This window comes from Gaeumannomyces tritici, assembly GCF_000145635.1.
Source record: "Gaeumannomyces tritici R3-111a-1 unplaced genomic scaffold supercont2.1, whole genome shotgun sequence".
NCBI classification, from domain to species: Eukaryota; Fungi; Ascomycota; class Sordariomycetes; order Magnaporthales; family Magnaporthaceae; genus Gaeumannomyces; species Gaeumannomyces tritici.
The window spans coordinates 5,263,625-5,279,271 of NW_008804545.1; the positions used below are offsets into that span (position 1 = coordinate 5,263,625).

Here is a 15,647-nt window from a genome sequence, read left to right on the forward strand (position 1 = left end):
GACGAGCATCCGCTATCCATGACAGACCCAATCGCCGCGCCATCTGCTTGTCTGGGGAAGCATGCGTGGGGTGGCGGGCGGCCGATCACGTGTTTGCTTTGGCCCCCCCCTGGCGGCTGACAAAAAGTGGATCGAGCAGGGTGCTCCTCCGTCCATGGTTCCCAATCTGGCTAGTGTGACTAAGGTGCCTCAACCTCATCGCAAGACAGTCGCGTCCACCTGTCTGTTTTCCGCCCCGAACGGTCACCCATCTTCCCCTCATCTGCTCGCAAACACACGCGCGATTTGATGCCTTCCCACCTGGACGCCACCCGAGATGCCTTCTGCACCGTCAACACCGCGGCGAGAGACGCCGTCGCGCCGTCGCGGCCGCCCGCGAGTCTCCACAGCCACCACGGCGCGATCCAGCCGCGCCTCGGGGAGTGCGACTGAGCCTCCCCACAAGAAACGACGATACGTCCCCGGCGGCCCAGGCGGCGGCGGTCGCTTCGTCGACGAGGACGGCACCGAGATCCCGGCTGAGCCCAGCGTCACCCGCCCACGGGCCCCCGGACCTGCGTCCGGCGCCGCCTCGTCCACCCCCAAGCCCACCTCATCCTCCTCCCAGAACCCTCTCGGCGCCTCGTCCGCCCCCGCTTTCCCCCGGCGGGAGCGCAGCACGCGAACACGGACCGCCACGAGCAGGTTTGAGCCCGATGACGAGCAGTTCAGCTCGGCCGCTGCTATCACCAGCGCCGTCATACAGAGCGAGGGCTACAAGCCGCGCGAGGAGCGCGGTTGGGAAGAGTTCCACCCCAACCTCGACATCGAGGCCACCTTTATGGTGTTCCACGCAGAAGATGTTGACGGCACTGCCAAGCCCGTGGCGCCGACACCAAAGCCGTCCTCTCAGACGCTCACCGTCGGCGCACCGACCCCGTTGGGTGCCTCGCCCCACAAGGATCAGGACGAGGATAACAAAACTGCCCAAGATGGCGCCCCCGAGACTCCCGTGGACGCTCCGCCTACCACGCGGCGCAGGGTCGGGAGGCCGCCCAGGGACACAAACACGCTCTTCGGGGGCCGGATGGACCTGTCCATGACCCCAAAGGTTCCCAAGGTGCTCCCCATCCACAACCAAACACCAAAGGAGCGGCTGGACCTCAAGCAACCTTCCTACCGCAACACGGACCGTATAGCGCTGTTCGAAAGTAAGACTTTTGGACAGGCTCGATACGTCGAGAAGTCCATGATGAACGTGGGGTACCAAGAGAGCGACAACTATGTACGACCCGACCGGATGCTCATCAAATCCGCAGACGCAAACGTCGACGAGGACGCGGAGCAGTCTTCTGTGGCCAAAGCCGATGCCGGCTCGGGAGCCTCCCCCGCCAACGCGCTCGGTCGGGTTGAGTACGACATGGACGAGCAGGACGACATGTGGCTAGAGAAATACAATGAGCGCCGCAAGGAAGGCAGCCTCGAGACGATAACGCGAGAGATATTCGAGATCACAATCACCAGGATCGAGAAAGAGTGGCACGCCCTAGAGAAGAGGATACCGAAGCCCAACCCCAAACCACCGCAGACCCACAGGCCGCGATCGAGCTCGGCCGCGGCCGTGAACGGCGAGACGCAGGCTGGCGAGGAGCAGGATAGTAAATGCGCCATTTGCGACGACGGCGACTGCGAAAACACGAATGCAATAGTGTTTTGCGATGGCTGCGATCTTGCCGTCCATCAAGAATGCTACGGCGTTCCCTTCATTCCCGAGGGCCAATGGCTCTGCCGGAAGTGCCAACTGATAGGGCGGGGCATCCCGGTAAGTCCCAAGTCCCAGTCCCAATAACCTAGTGTGCTGTTGTTGCCATCCCAAGCCCTTGCGTTTGGGTCTAGCAAGACATGTCACTGACGTTGTGCCCGCTCCCGCCTCACAGACATGCATCTTCTGCCCCAACACAGATGGGGCCTTCAAGCAAACCAACTCGTCCAAATGGGCGCATCTGCTATGCTCCATGTGGATTCCAGAAATATCGCTGGGCAACCACACATTCATGGAGCCGGTCATGGACGTGGAGAAGGTGCCCAAGACCCGTTGGAGGCTGACATGCTATCTCTGCAATCAGCGCATGGGTGCCTGTATACAGTGTGGTAACAAGGCCTGTTACCAGGCATTCCATGTCACGTGCGCGAGGAGGGCACGGCTATATCTAAAGATGAAGAACAGCCAAGGCGCTCTCGCTGTGCTGGATGGCAACATGATTCTCAAGGCCTTCTGCGACAAGCACTGTCCAGCAGACTACACCAAGGAGAACAACGTGGCCCAGGCTACCAAAGCGGCCAAGAGGTTTTACAAAAAGGCCATGAAGGGGAGGCTCTGGGCGGCGAGCCAAGATTCTGCCGCGGAGCTCGCTGCCACCCACCGCCACGCCATCCCCGACCACGCTGCGGAGGAGTCGCAGATGACTGGCGTAAAGGTCAACGCGGTCCTATCGGACAAGAAGAGGGGCCAGCCGCAAAAGTGCTGGTGGAGGCTGCCTTCTGGCGCCCCCGTGATCCCCCTGGCCGTCCTCACCAACGTCGAAGGCGCAATGCAGCGGTTTCCTTTTAGCAAGAGGAAAGATTTCGTGGCCGAGGCCTGCAGATACTGGACCCTGAAGCGTGAATCACGACGGGGCGCGGCACTTTTGAAGCGCCTGCAGCTGCAGATGGAGACCTTCTCATCGATGGAGCTGACACGGCGCAACTTTAGTGCCATGGGGCCGTCTGGCAAGCCGAGACTGCAGAGGAGGATCGAGTTTGCAAAAACGCTCCTCCGGGATCTGGAACAGCTCAAGACTCTGTCGGAGGAGATCGTGAAGCGCGAGCGTGACAAGCTGGAGGAGGCCGAGCTTCAGCAAGAGTTTGTCGACACGTGCTATTTCCCTATTTTCAAGTTGTTGTTACCGGTCATCGAGAAGGCTATTGCGTAAGTTGGACACACTCACATCCCTAGCCCTCCGTCGCCTTACTGGTCTGGTTGTATTATGCATATCCGTACGGCACTCATACTAACAAGGCACCCTTCTCCAGGCTCGACAAGAGCGTCTTCCAGGATGGCCTGGCAGGACTACAGAGCAAACTTGAGGCACGATACTACACCACGACGCTCTCTTTTGCACACGACCTGTGTGAGGTAATCCATGTTGGCATCAACTCGGCCCCCGCCGCGTCAAAGTCGCAACCGGCCCAAACAGCCCCCGAACATGCAGACACTTCGCCTGCCAAATCCAGTGGCTTTTCGGAAGCCAGAGACCGCAAGCGACTGGGCAAGCGGATGCTCAAGGCGGTCCAGCCGCACCTGGAGAATGCACTACGCGCCGAGGCTGACATTGCCAACAAGCCTTTTGAGAATATGGTTAAGGAATTGGAGGGAATGATCGACGCAAGCGTGGAGCTGAGACAGGCATCTATCACCGTCTCCCAGGATGAAGCACCGGTCGAGGCGGACCAGGACGTTGTCATGGTGGATACACTCGACGAAGGCCAAATCATCGTGGCCGGCCAGGGCGAGCATGTGGTGACTCTTGTCGAGAACGAGGAGGACCCGTCCGGAGCTGGAGATGGTATGGAGGTTGACGAGGCAGTCGACCATGACCCCGGCAGTATCGTGGTTACGACCCACATGGACAATTCCTTGGCAAAGGCCAATGGCTCCATGTCGTCAACACCGTCAGTGGCAGACCAGGTTGTGCAGGTGACTCTGGACAAGAACGACATGGTCATGGCCAACGGCACCGTCAAGCCTTCAGACACGCCTCCTGCGGATGGCGACTACATGCCCATGGCGCAGCCGGCGCACACGGGGCCGCTCACGCCGCCGCAGTCAAACGGCGGTCTTGGAGGCGGGGCGACGGACGTGCTGACCGACGGCGGGCTGCCTTGGTACCTCAAGGGCTTCAGCGTTGAGGGCACGTCGGCGGCCGAGGAGCAATGGCCGGGCAGGGACGCCGTCCGCAGCCTGAGCGAGGACCTGACGGACATGGACGACGAGGAGCTCAACGGGCTCGAGTTCGACGTCGAGGACAGCACCATCACGGCCTCGCCCGTCAACCCGGCCGCCGAGGCGACGGTGAGCGCGTCTCTGGCCACCCCGTCTGCGCGCAAGAGGAGCGGCGGCGGCGCCAAGTTCAGGAAGGGGGTCAGGGCTTCGGCTAGAAGACGATAGTCGGTGACCCAAGGCAGGAAATTCTGGGCAGCAAAGGGGCCCTCCCTCTTCGCCCTTTTTTTTTTTTTTTTTTTTACTTCGTATTCTTTTCGACTCGTTTATTTCTTTTTCTCTGTACCATAACCCCCGCGGCTTTTTCTTTTTGATTCATCTTTTTGGCGCTGACCTCTGACCACCCGTCACTGGGGTATCGAGGCCAGCTTGGGATTTCCGAACTGATCGCGACGCTTATATGGTCATGTGGTGGGCCCCACCTAGTATTGTTTTTGATCGGTTTTTTTTTATCATCCGGCTTGGTTTTTGATTTCTCGGAACGTTTTATCTTCTCATCCCCTGTCTTTTATTTTTTATCCGAACTCGGTACCTCAGCACGGCGTTCCAGCAGCACGCTTCTGACGTGTGCTCTCTTTCACTTGCGCCTCCTCTGCCTTAGGTTCTACTCTTCTCTGTTTCTCTTCTTCTTCTTCTTCTTGTTCCTGTGAGATACACCAAGACCTACTCGGGGGGAGAGATTCGCTACCACGGCGTCGAAAACCAGCCTGCTCGTTTTCCATGTCATTTGCCACTTGCCCTTCTGGCCGCTTACCGTTTCCTAGTCTGAAATGCCCGATCTGCTCGGTTCTGGACCAATTAATCGATTCCCCGAACCTGGCACGAACAATGCCGTTACATAGATCGTGTGTCATTCCTTTGATTTGGTCTCGGGAAAAATTGGGATATGATATCTGCACTTGAACCGGCATATCAAGGTCTCTGGTAATTCCTTGGCGCTGTAGCATGGCCTCTGAGCAATGTCGCAGTGATCACAGCTGTGGGAGTCACGTGTTCTGCACTACGGGATATAGCAGGCTGACGTATGTAGAGTGGGGAAATAAAAAAACAGAAGAAAAACCCCCGGTCGGCAACGAGCAAATGGAGGGGCCCTGGGGAGCCACGTGCGGGGAAGAGCCGAATATCCCTAGATTTCCTCTCTCGTCCAACCCATCAGGAAATGAATGATTCCGATGTATTTCTCGCCCTTATATCCCTTGTTTGTTCTGGAGGCCAGGAATTCGACGGCACTCGAGGGTAGAGATGAAGAAGCATAATGGGCACAGTTTACGCGGCGAAGGTGCAGCCCTGCTAGGAGCCAGTCGCCCGGAGTTGGGGTATAATGATATAAGAAAATGTCGTAAACAGGGGGTCATGTGTACATGGGTGCAGATATGTGGTACCTACCTATCTAACATTATAATAACTGAGGGGGGGCAAGGGAACCGAGCCGCCTCGCTCCAAGGCCGATCATGACGAAGATCTGGCAGATCATTGCGGTACCAACACAACGTGGTGGCTTTTTCTCAAGGCTTCACATTTCTCCGATGCGGAAACAAGAGATAAGGTCGGGTTGTGGCTGATCGAAGACGAATGAAGGACCGTGTCCCGGCAGGTGCTTGCAGGAAAAACAAAAAAAAAATTTAAAAAATTTAAAAGATAAAATAATAATAGAGAGAACGGGAGAGAACAGAACAGGGCTCTCTCTCCACTGGAAGGCCGCCCCCCACACCTACCTCGTGATGTGCAGATACTGGAGCCGTCCGTCCATTCGGTGCCCGCCCTGCGGGGGCCAACGGCGCAAGCAATTCGAGGCTGATGGGATGGGACGGATGCCCTATACAAATTTCTTGCACACATGGATCAGGGGGCCGGGCGCGAACCGCCCGCTGGTCTTGGGAGGTGGCCCAAATTGTTTCCCGATCGGTCTGTTGGTGAGGGTCGGGGTGCTGGCATCGCATCTCGCCTTCACGCTACATAGGTACCCACTTCCCAGCCGCTGCGAGGCAGGCGGTCTATTGTTGGGTCACGAGTTTAGATGAGGGAGCAGAAAGGAGAAGGAAGAGAAGAGGGATGGAGAAAGGATGATGCTTGCATGTTGAAGAGCTGTCCGTCGTAGATGCCAGGTGCAGAAGCAGAGCGGCGCCGCACCGAGACAGCGAGGCAGGGGCAAGTAATATCAATGAGAGGAAACCTTGGAAGGGTGCCCTATAGATTCAGAATGCGCATTAGGGCGATGAGGTTGATTCCCTGCTGCGGCGTGCGCAAGAAATTGGAGCCCAAGACTCGGGCGCCGCTCGCCAAGAGGTCAGTGGGCGAGACCGGTGGCTGCCAAGGTCGTGCTACCGTGCTTGCTGCCTGTAGGCATACCTTAGTACCTACCACTTGATGATGCCTTCCCGGTCTTGTCGGGGGGACTAGCCTGGCGCCTGTCTGTCCTGTCTGTAGCACAGCCGGTTGGCCCAAGAGGCAGGTATCAGGATATTGTCCGGCAGCTCCAATCGGGCACATCTCCATCATACGACTGCGGTTTGGTTTAGTTATGAGAAGGGGTCAAATGAGGCTGGGACTGGGGTGAGCTTTCTGGCGCAGGGGTCGTCAGCTGTGCCGGCGACTTATGCGCGCGACTCCAGGGAACGATGGAATGTGTCAGGGAAGGGAAGGGGCGGCAAAGTGCCGACGAAGAGCTCCATCCAGCGCAGGTCGGGACAGACATCCATGGTTCGAGTTGCCGCCATGGTGTGGTGCGGGTTCAAGAGCCATGTGAGCAGGAGCCGTCCGCTTCAGAGCGTGGGCTGGAATGTGACGAGCGAGGATGGAGGTGATGTGGGTGGGCTGCCAGCCGTGCCAGCCGTGCCAGCCATTTCCGCACAAAGGCGTGCTCACTCAAGCCCCCAGGCCTGACGCACGACCAGGCAGTCGGGTACTACCAATTTAGGTTCTCGGCATCCCCTACCTATCGCGCGGCAAGCATCACGGCCGTGGCAGCCAGCAAACAAGCTCGCATGCGTTAGGTTGGCAGATGGACAGGGCTGCTAGTAGTGGTGGAGGCCATTCATTCTCTCAGTACCTGAACGGTGACGTTTTGGCGGTGTAAGCAGGCACACAGCCCCAGCAGCCAGGTACCTCTCCACCATTGGGTTGCCAGAACCCGGGCTGGCCAATCACCCGCCCCAGTCGCCTCAAGGGCGGGGGCCCCCCGTCCATGCTCGCCCTCCCATGCTCCCTCCTGCCAGATACGAAACTGAAGCAGAGCCGGCCTTCAGTCTCCTGTCCAGCTCGCTTTTTCCCCCTTCTCCCGCAGGCCTGGCACCTCCCCACCGACACACACCCAACATCTTCTCCTACCCAGCAGACAGATCTCGGCGACCAAAGTCCTTGACCAAAGGCACCTACCACCCTGCGACAACCGTCTCCCAACCGGCGCGCCGGAGCAGATTACACCATCTTGATACTGGATTCATTCATCTCTACACACAGCATCAACTTGGACTGTTGACCTGCCGCACGGTCAACAAACAAAAAATAACATTGCACCCGCGGATTCCGGCGACTGGCAGGCTTTGCCAAACCCCCCAGAAAGAGGGAAAGAAAAAAAAATAGAAGCCACAAAACCACCCGCGCTCAACCACCTCGCTGGCTGCCCTTCCCGCCGCCGACCTTGCTGCCGGCAATTTTCCCTTTTAGATTTTTTTTTTCTCCCGCATCGTCCCTCGCAACCGTCATTTTCCCATCAAGCCTACCCCGACAAGCCCATCTCTCCGGGCTACAGGCGACAAAGGCCCTCTGGCCGCAACCATACCCACCCGACGCTGACAAACGAGCTGCCGAGAAATTTTTCGACGCGACAAGTTTGTTCTGTAAACACTGCCCACCGAGCCCCCAAGAGCGTTAATCCAGGAGCCCACTCGCCGCCACCGACGCCGCGAAAGTCGCCCCCCACCAACCAGCTGGCAGCAGCAATTTCGACGACGCAATCCAAAGCGACTCCCGCCAGCGCAAATCGACACATCTCCATCGGCAAATCTTGCGGCATCATCGTGGCATCCATTCCATATACATTGAGCTGCTCCTTTTGCCCACGCGAGCGCCGTCTGAGTGTACGTCGAGCCATCGCACCCGACTCACCATTGAATGACTGCCTCATCCGCCCCAACAACCTCGTCGTCCCCCCACATCTCTCTGCCCACTCACAGCAACCCTCATCCCGCTCGTCGCCGTCGGCCTGGTCCTACGATCCCTCTCGTCCGCTGACAACCTCGTAATTAAGTGTTCCCGGAGGTCCATCGTCTCGTCGCGAGCGGCTGGCCGGTAGAGAGAGTCCCGCCCCCTTCCCAGACCCCGCTCCGAGGCTGCCATCAAGAAGGGTTCGCCAGCGACTTCATCTCGTCTCGCCCACCACAACCCGCCAGCTCCGCGGCAGGCGCCAAAGACAAAGATGGCGGATCAGCACGACGTTGATCTCGACTCCATCATCGACCGACTGCTCGAGGTCCGGGGTAGTCGTCCCGGAAAGCAGGTCCAGCTGCTCGAGGCCGAGATCAGATACCTCTGCACTAAGGCTCGAGAGATCTTCATCTCACAGCCCATCCTACTTGAACTCGAAGCTCCTATTAAGGTCAGTGCCACGCAACTCGTATTGGCCCTTTTTTCTTCTTTTTTTTTCTTCGATGCGCCATGTTGCACGCCTCCTTTAGGACATGTCAACATATTGGCCCCCTAGACTCTGCATTACCGCTATACCTTGCTGGAGTCGGGTCTTCCTTGAGATTATTTGCTCTTGCCTGATGGTCCCATTCTCCCCCGTCTATTTGGCTGTATCTTGACGGCTCAATCACTCACCATGCTGTCCATCGTCAGATTTGTGGTGATATACATGGGCAGTACTACGACCTGCTCCGGCTCTTCGAATATGGCGGTTTCCCTCCCGAGGCCAACTACCTCTTCCTTGGCGACTATGTCGACCGAGGCAAGCAGTCGCTCGAGACCATCTGCCTTCTTCTCGCCTACAAGATCAAGTACCCGGAAAATTTCTTCATCCTTCGAGGAAACCACGAATGCGCGTCGATCAACCGTATCTACGGTTTTTACGACGAATGCAAACGCCGGTATAACATCAAGCTCTGGAAGACGTTCACCGACTGCTTCAACTGCCTACCCATCGCTGCCATCATCGACGAAAAGATCTTCACAATGCACGGTGGCCTGAGCCCCGACCTGAATTCCATGGAGCAGATCCGCCGAGTCATGCGCCCAACTGACGTGAGTACACACATGGATATCTGGCGGTAGGCTGAGCACTAACATGGTACTAATCTTGGCCTTCTCTGCAGATTCCCGACTGCGGCCTGCTCTGCGACCTTCTGTGGTCTGATCCCGATAAGGACATCACTGGCTGGAGCGAGAACGATCGCGGAGTGTCCTTCACATTTGGCCCTGACGTGGTCTCGCGCTTCCTCCAGAAGCACGACATGGATCTGATCTGCCGCGCCCACCAAGTGGTCGAGGATGGCTACGAATTCTTCTCCAAACGCCAACTGGTCACCCTGTTCAGTGCACCCAACTACTGTGGAGAGTTCGACAATGCCGGTGCTATGATGTCGGTCGACGAGAGCTTGCTGTGCTCCTTCCAGGTTCGTTGATCTTACCTCTAGCTCTGCCATCCCCGCGGAGCATCCGTACATCTTCCGAGTTAAGCGTCACCAGACGAGAGAAGCAGTTTGACTGACAGAAAACCGCGGTCTTGCCTATAGATCCTCAAGCCAGCTGAGAAGAAACAAAAGTACGTTCAACGCCTAGGAGGCAGAAGCTCCAATGCTTCCTCCAGGACCAACTCGTCCAAACCCTGAACAGTGAATTCACACCAACCCGCTTCGGTCTTCTAGGTTCGGACGCGGCCGCTAGTTTCTTCTCGATCGCCACCACCGAGGACCCCATCTGCTCTCTGTCTCTCCCCCCCAAGCGGCTAGGCGCTGTGTCGCATTTGCCTTGTGAAGTTTCTACTTCGTATTCTTCTTTTTTGCCTCGTCTGCTTAAAATCATATTTTGTTTCCTTTTTTTTTCTTCCCCCTCTTTGAGACTCTTTTTGCAACGGCCCTGGTTTCACCGCCGGTCCCGATCAGCCACCACCGACACGCACCGTCGATTCTAATCATAGCAGTCGGCCATTGCCCTCATGGCACCGCTGCTCTGGGCTCTTGCTGCAGCAAGAAAAGACGGGATTATGCACACAACTTGTTGGAATCAAACGAACTTTGACGAGAGCTTTCCATTGGGCAGGCATGGTTGTCGATGTGTTGTGGTTGGCACGCATGGCCAATCCTTGATCAACGGGGGAATATAGATAACGATCCTACTTTGACCAACTATGACCTTTATGATGACTGTCGCCTGGACCCTGTTAAGCAGGGGGCATTCTATTGCTGAGGCCCAGGATTCCCAATGCAGCCGACGCCTTGCCCGGTGGCTCTTCAGCAGGTGGGTATGGCACTCCTCGATAATACTTCGACTAGGTTGATGCTGGCGAGCGAGCATATATGTGAGCTTTAGTTGCGTCCCATGAGAGCGGATGGAGGAAGCCAAGGCCGTGTCGCGAGGCTTTGGGTTGAGTGGACAGACCACGACTGCTGAGCGAGTTCATGTGTCTTGCAGCTTCCCATTTGTATTGTTCAACGGCAGTTGGTTTGAGTCTCTTAGGTACACAAGGTAGCTTCCTAGCTGTCTAGGTACCTACCTCTCTGCCATATCGCAACCGAGTATAGACTGACTTTTACTGGCAGTCCTCACATTTTGGCTCGGACCCAGCTAGGTCAGCGGCCGCGCTGACGGCGGCACGGTGTGCGAGATCGACGCGTTCGGCCGCCGCAGCCTTTTCCTTGGCCTCGGACTCGGCGGCCCGTTTCTCACGCTCCGCTTCCGCCTCTACCATCTTGCGGATGATACGCTCCACCTTATCTACCGCGCTCTCCTTGGGCTCGGGTGCCGTCGACGTTGCAGTGATCTTTGGCGATGGTCGAGGCTGTGACGGCGGAGTGCCGACTTCTACAGGGCGGCCGACAGATTCCTGCCGCGCACTAGCCGTCTCACCTTTCTCCTCCACAGTAGCATCACGGACCGAGGCCGAAGCCGCCGGCGCCGGGCGGGGCGGGTAATCCCGGTCGACGTGGCCGAGGTTCCGACCGGGCTCGATGACGTCCCGCAGGCGACGCTTGAGCTCCTTGGTCTCGGGGAAGCCGCCGTCCACCTTGCGGTCCCAGAGCGTGCGCGCCAGGGCCGCCGCCGCCGCCGGGGGTGGGGGTACTGTTCCTACGCCTGCTGATGATGATGATGCTGGTTCTGGCGTTGGTGGGACATGGTGTATCTGGACGACAAAGACGCCGCCGGTTGCTGGCTGGAGAGCAACCTCGCCCAAGGAGGTGGAAAAGGTTGAAAGGAGCTCTTGGGCGTACTAGCCTCGCGCCAACACCCAGTTTGTCAGTTCTCGTTCCGCTGTGGCTACACCTACCGGCCATGTGTTGTCTACCTGGGTACCTACTTGCCTACCTAGTAGGTAGGTAGGTAGGTAGGTAGGTAGGTACCTAGGTGGGGGCAAGAGGGTACAGGGCGTAGCCTCTCGAGGCTAGGAAGACTGCTGGTTCCCCTCCAACTCCTCTGTATCATTCTACCCGTGCAGGCACAACGGGCATCCCATCGGGTCCGCGCGTGTGGGTGTGTGAATGGGATGTATGGATAGATGAATACCGCTCAGAGGACGGTAGATCCGTTGTTTTTCTCCCCACCCTTTCCCCTCTCATCCAAGCCGGGGACGACGCGAGTGTGATGGAATGGATGAATACACGGAAAGAAAAAGAAGAAAAACGCACATATGCCGCACGGAGCATCCACTTGCACTGCGTACAAAACTTAATCGTGACCCGGGGAAGCGGGATCTGAGCATCCACGGCTGGTCTAGACGGCAGGCGGCCCTCGTCATCACCATGCGTGCCGCCAGGCTGCGCGGGTTGCGGCAGGGTAGTCGCGCCCACGGTGGGCGGCGATGACGGCAGCGGCAGTGGTGGCTTGGGCTCGGCGCTCATTTTTTCCTTGCCAATCATCGATGCCGCCTCCTCTTCTCTCGCCGCCGGCTGATATTCCTCGTCTTTTTGTTTTCTTTGATAGGTCAGGTTAGCTTTTTTTCTTTCTCCCCCGCACCCTCCCTCTCTATATTAATCTCTTCTCTTTTCAATGATGGATGGGGGACAAAAGGGACTGTTATGGGGCGAGGCGAGGAACAGGCTCGATCGACATCCACATCGGCTGGCGAGGGAGCGAGGAGTGGCGATGGATGCGGAGGAGGGCAGGTTCGTGTGGGTTGCGAGGGGGGTATGTTGGCATGTGTCTGTGTTTCCGGGACCTGACGCCTAGTCTGGTCCGTGAAGGGGGTTCCTCTCACTGTTTTGCTGAGTGTTTCGGTGTTGAGGGGGAAACAACGGGCAATCGAGATGTTCCACCAAGACAGCATGCAGGTTTGTCATGTGTTTCCCCGATGAGAGACAAGCTTAGGTGAGGGGTTGGTTGGTCATGGCGCTTTGTGTGTGTGTGCGTGCTTTTTTTTTACAGGGGAGCTTCTCGGATGGTGAGAAGATGCGCGCGAGGGCCTCTTCCACCCGAAAATGCCATGGAGCTCGGGCAAGATGGTGGAGTTTGGCGCACGGGTACCTCTCAAGAACTCAAAACTCAGGCTAGGTAGTAGCCTCCTCGCTAGTTGGCTAGCCCTGCCTATTGGTTGGTCAGATGGGGGCCGCGGGCTTGGGAGGAAAAACACTTCTGGGAGGCCAGAGACAGAAGCTTGTATATAACAAAAGGGCAAAAAAGAAGGAAAAAAGAAAAAGAAAAGAGCAGACGAAGTCGAGCGGCAGGCAGCACCTCGAGCCTGCCCCGAGACGGTCTTGGCACCAAGAAGGAAAGGACAGCTAAAGGCTCCTTCCTCCAAAGTCCGTCCGTACTCAGTGAAGTGACCCACCACCTCCGACCCACCCCCTCCCAGGTCGGGCGACGCATGCCGGCACACCCCTGAGCGGTCTCCCCGCGTTCTAGGTGGGCATCGATGCCGCGCATAAAGAAAAAAAAAAGGTGTGCGGCCATTAGGTGGTCAGCCGCGCCCATGTGGATAAGGCGGGTTGGCTTTGTGGGATGGGTTGGAGAGGAAGCCTTGCGGGACGACGTGTCGGCCACGAGCATCAAAAAAGAGACGGGAGCCACAGCAGCGGCAGCGGCAAGCCCCAAACACGAATCGCCTGGGCCACGGGAAAAGTTTGCTGTATCAGATTCTGCATCAAAGGCCTCAGACGCCCGTCTCCCTGTGTCACGTCACCCCGGCATCCGCCTGCGAGCAACGAGAACGACCAAAGAAAGATACGAGGCGCCGGGCCGCAGCACCCATAAACATGAGCAACCGAGGCGGGTCATACGAGATATCAATATGCAAGAAAAAAAATAGGTGTCCATTTGTCAAGGTATTGCATGCCGCAATAACGCGTACGAGATATAGCAGATGGCGCCGCCAGCACAGGGCTTCCCAGGGCACTTGAGGGAACGAGTGAAACGGGCAGCGCTGTAGACAGGAGCAAGGGGTAAGAAATGTTCAAGAAAACAGGGTGACGGCTGGCCGCATCCATGGTGGGAATCGGTTCGTGATCGAGGAAAAAAAAGGGAAACAAAAATGGGGGACTGACGGAGAGATGGGGTGTTGGTTGTCGACAGAAATAACAGCGGTGGAGGGGCCGAGGCAGAGCGAGAAACAGGGAGATAACTAAAGGGTCATTGACTAGTAGTAGAACAGAGGAAGGAGAAGAATAAAAAGCGTTTATTACATCAAGAGTGAGCGAAGAAAAAAAAACACAAAAGAAAGATAAAAAGTGCAGCCTGCTTTGTCTGCCAATGAATCAAGAAACCATCCGAGCAAGGAATAAGTGAAAATAGAAAGAAAACCTCCAGGCAGGCAGGAGGTGAGTAGAGGAGATACCATTATCGTGAGGCCCGATGAACCCTGCCGTCCTCCGTCGCATGCATTTCGTCTTGCGCAACCCAACGCTGCAAACACGGGGGAATGAGGCCATCGCGAGGTCCCGGAAGGCGCGCTGGCTGTGGAAAGTTCGGCTCCCCAAAGTGCCTCGTGGGTACTTGTTGCGATGAGGTTGTTTGTCGGCGCTCCCTTTCTTCCAGGCTATTTCAGCTTCCTCCCTTGTTTTCTTTTCCCTTCTCTTTCCAGACACCGTCGGGATCTCGTCCTCATCTTGCGCGTCCGCCACATCTACTTCGTCGTCGGTATCTCCTCGTAGTAGTGAAAAAAAAGTAGCCTTCCGATGGCACGTCGTTGCCCTTGAGCTTTTGCGGATCCACTTCGAGTTTGGGTATCTGGAGCGCTTCGACAATATCAAAACATCGAGCTGGCGCCGAGTGTTGCGTAACAAGGCGCGGTATTGCCTCGCCGTCCTCGTCCGGCCTGCAACCATTTGGTAACTTCGGATTGACCCGGGCCATCTACATCACCAGACAGCACCCGCCATTCTGTTGTGGCGCATACGGATCCTCGCCCTTGGGGACGACGCACCAAACTGATGGGACCATGTAGTCCCGGGTGCTGTTGCAGTATGCAATTATGCTTTCGAGGGACGAGTAGTGTCAGTACCACATGTGTCCGATTGGCAATCGCGAAGCCGCCGTTTGCTCCCGCGTTGTCCACGAACCAGGCGACCGGGGCGATGGAAACAAGACAACTTGGGAAGTCGGAAATATGTCGGCGAAAGGCAAAAAAAAAAAAAAAAAGCCATTGCTCTTACCTCTTGGATGCTTGGCTTACGGGGATCCGTTCCCGCTCCAGGTCCTCCTTCAATCGACTGTTGAGCTCGGTCAACCGGCGCAGCTTCAGATCGGCCATGCTCTGCTTATTCCTCCTGATCTGCGACGGGTCGCCCATGTCTCTCGACGTGTACTGCGGCATTTCGGCTACGGTGGCGGACGGGCTCGAGTCGCGGGTGGCGACAGAGGGCTGAGATGCGACGGCGGGTGGGCGCGACGGGCCAGGCTGTGCACTTCGAGAGGGTTGCCTGCTGCTGCTATTGCTGCTCCCGGCGGCGGCAGGGCGGCGGCTCTGAGGGTGCTGCTCCTGAGTTTCCGGACACTCGCTATCCTGTGGTGGATTCATGGCGACAAGTCAGCGACGGGGTCGGGGGCAGCGAAAAGAGTGCGAGCGAGCGTGATGCTGGCGATTGCGGGAAGGTGAGGTGGCTGCGAGGTAGAGGTGGTGGCGTCGAGCGCCAGCCTTTCGGGATGCGTCTGGAGCGCTCTTTTTCGTTCTTTTGTTTACCCTTCCGCTGGTGCCGGCTCTGGCTCCCTAGCATCAGGCGCCAGGATGCCTCTCCTTTTTTGCTCTTTCTTTCGTTTCCTTTTTTTTCTCACTTCGTTTTCTTTCCTTGCTGACTGACTCCTCTCGTTTGCGGCACCGCGTGTTCCAGATCACGAGCCTGGTGTTTGTTTTTCTACCTCTTGCCGTTTTCACCTGGGCTTTTTTGACTTTGGGTTGCAAGGGGTGGGAAGCAGGGACAGATATTGTCCGACGTGATGCAGAAGGGCAGAAGGGCAAAATGGGGGGGGGGGGGGGGGGGGAGGG

General features: G+C 57.1%; 4 protein-coding genes across 5 annotated transcripts; 2 read left to right on the plus strand and 2 right to left on the minus strand.

Moving 5' to 3' along the window:
• Positions 1-247: 247 nt before the first annotated feature.
• Positions 248-4,302, plus strand: GGTG_01676 (bromodomain containing 1). Its single transcript, XM_009219444.1, has 3 exons — positions 248-1,801; positions 1,917-2,947; positions 3,052-4,302. Exons 1-3 carry the CDS (start codon positions 317-319, stop codon positions 4,184-4,186), a joined length of 3,651 nt encoding a protein of 1,216 aa, XP_009217708.1. The 5' UTR covers positions 248-316; the 3' UTR covers positions 4,187-4,302.
• Positions 4,303-7,275: 2,973 nt separating this feature from the next.
• Positions 7,276-10,413, plus strand: GGTG_01677 (the record flags this gene model as incomplete). Of its 2 annotated transcripts, XM_009219446.1 has the most annotated exons (6): positions 7,276-8,097; positions 8,268-8,615; positions 8,858-9,259; positions 9,331-9,630; positions 9,751-9,779; positions 9,883-10,413. In XM_009219446.1, the coding sequence occupies 5 exons, from the start codon at positions 8,436-8,438 to the stop codon at positions 9,899-9,901; spliced, it is 930 nt and encodes a 309-aa protein (XP_009217710.1). In that variant the 3' UTR covers positions 9,902-10,413. The 2 variants fall into 2 exon arrangements, with proteins under 2 accessions (XP_009217710.1, XP_009217709.1); XM_009219445.1 differs by lacking the exon at positions 7,276-8,097 and having other exon boundaries at positions 8,436-8,615; positions 9,751-10,006.
• A 219-nt stretch (positions 10,414-10,632) lies between these two features.
• On the minus strand, positions 10,633-12,963 carry GGTG_01678 (hypothetical protein). The gene is made up of 3 exons (XM_009219447.1): positions 12,429-12,963; positions 11,860-12,145; positions 10,633-11,444 (listed from the first exon to the last, which is right to left on the minus strand). The coding sequence occupies exons 2-3, from the start codon at positions 12,088-12,090 to the stop codon at positions 10,767-10,769; spliced, it is 909 nt and encodes a 302-aa protein (XP_009217711.1). The 5' UTR covers positions 12,091-12,145; positions 12,429-12,963; the 3' UTR covers positions 10,633-10,766.
• A 1,555-nt stretch (positions 12,964-14,518) lies between these two features.
• On the minus strand, positions 14,519-14,978 carry GGTG_01679 (guanine nucleotide-binding protein subunit gamma; the record flags this gene model as incomplete). The annotated part of the gene is made up of 2 exons (XM_009219448.1): positions 14,519-14,639; positions 14,818-14,978. The coding sequence occupies 2 exons, from the start codon at positions 14,976-14,978 to the stop codon at positions 14,519-14,521; spliced, it is 282 nt and encodes a 93-aa protein (XP_009217712.1).
• Positions 14,979-15,647: the final 669 nt, after the last annotated feature.

Coding starts and splice junctions, on each gene's coding strand:
- GGTG_01676 (XM_009219444.1), top strand. CDS start 317: ATGCCTTCTGCACCGTCAACACCGCGGCGAGAGACGCCGTCGCGCCGT. Junction 1,802..1,916: donor TGATAGGGCGGGGCATCCCG/GTAAGTCCCAAG, acceptor CCCGCCTCACAG/ACATGCATCTTCTGCCCCAA. Junction 2,948..3,051: donor GTCATCGAGAAGGCTATTGC/GTAAGTTGGACA, acceptor ACCCTTCTCCAG/GCTCGACAAGAGCGTCTTCC.
- GGTG_01678 (XM_009219447.1), bottom strand. CDS start 12,090: ATGATTGGCAAGGAAAAAATGAGCGCCGAGCCCAAGCCACCACTGCCG. Junction 11,445..11,859: donor GGATGCTCCGTGCGGCATAT/GTGCGTTTTTCT, acceptor GCGCGAGGCTAG/TACGCCCAAGAGCTCCTTTC.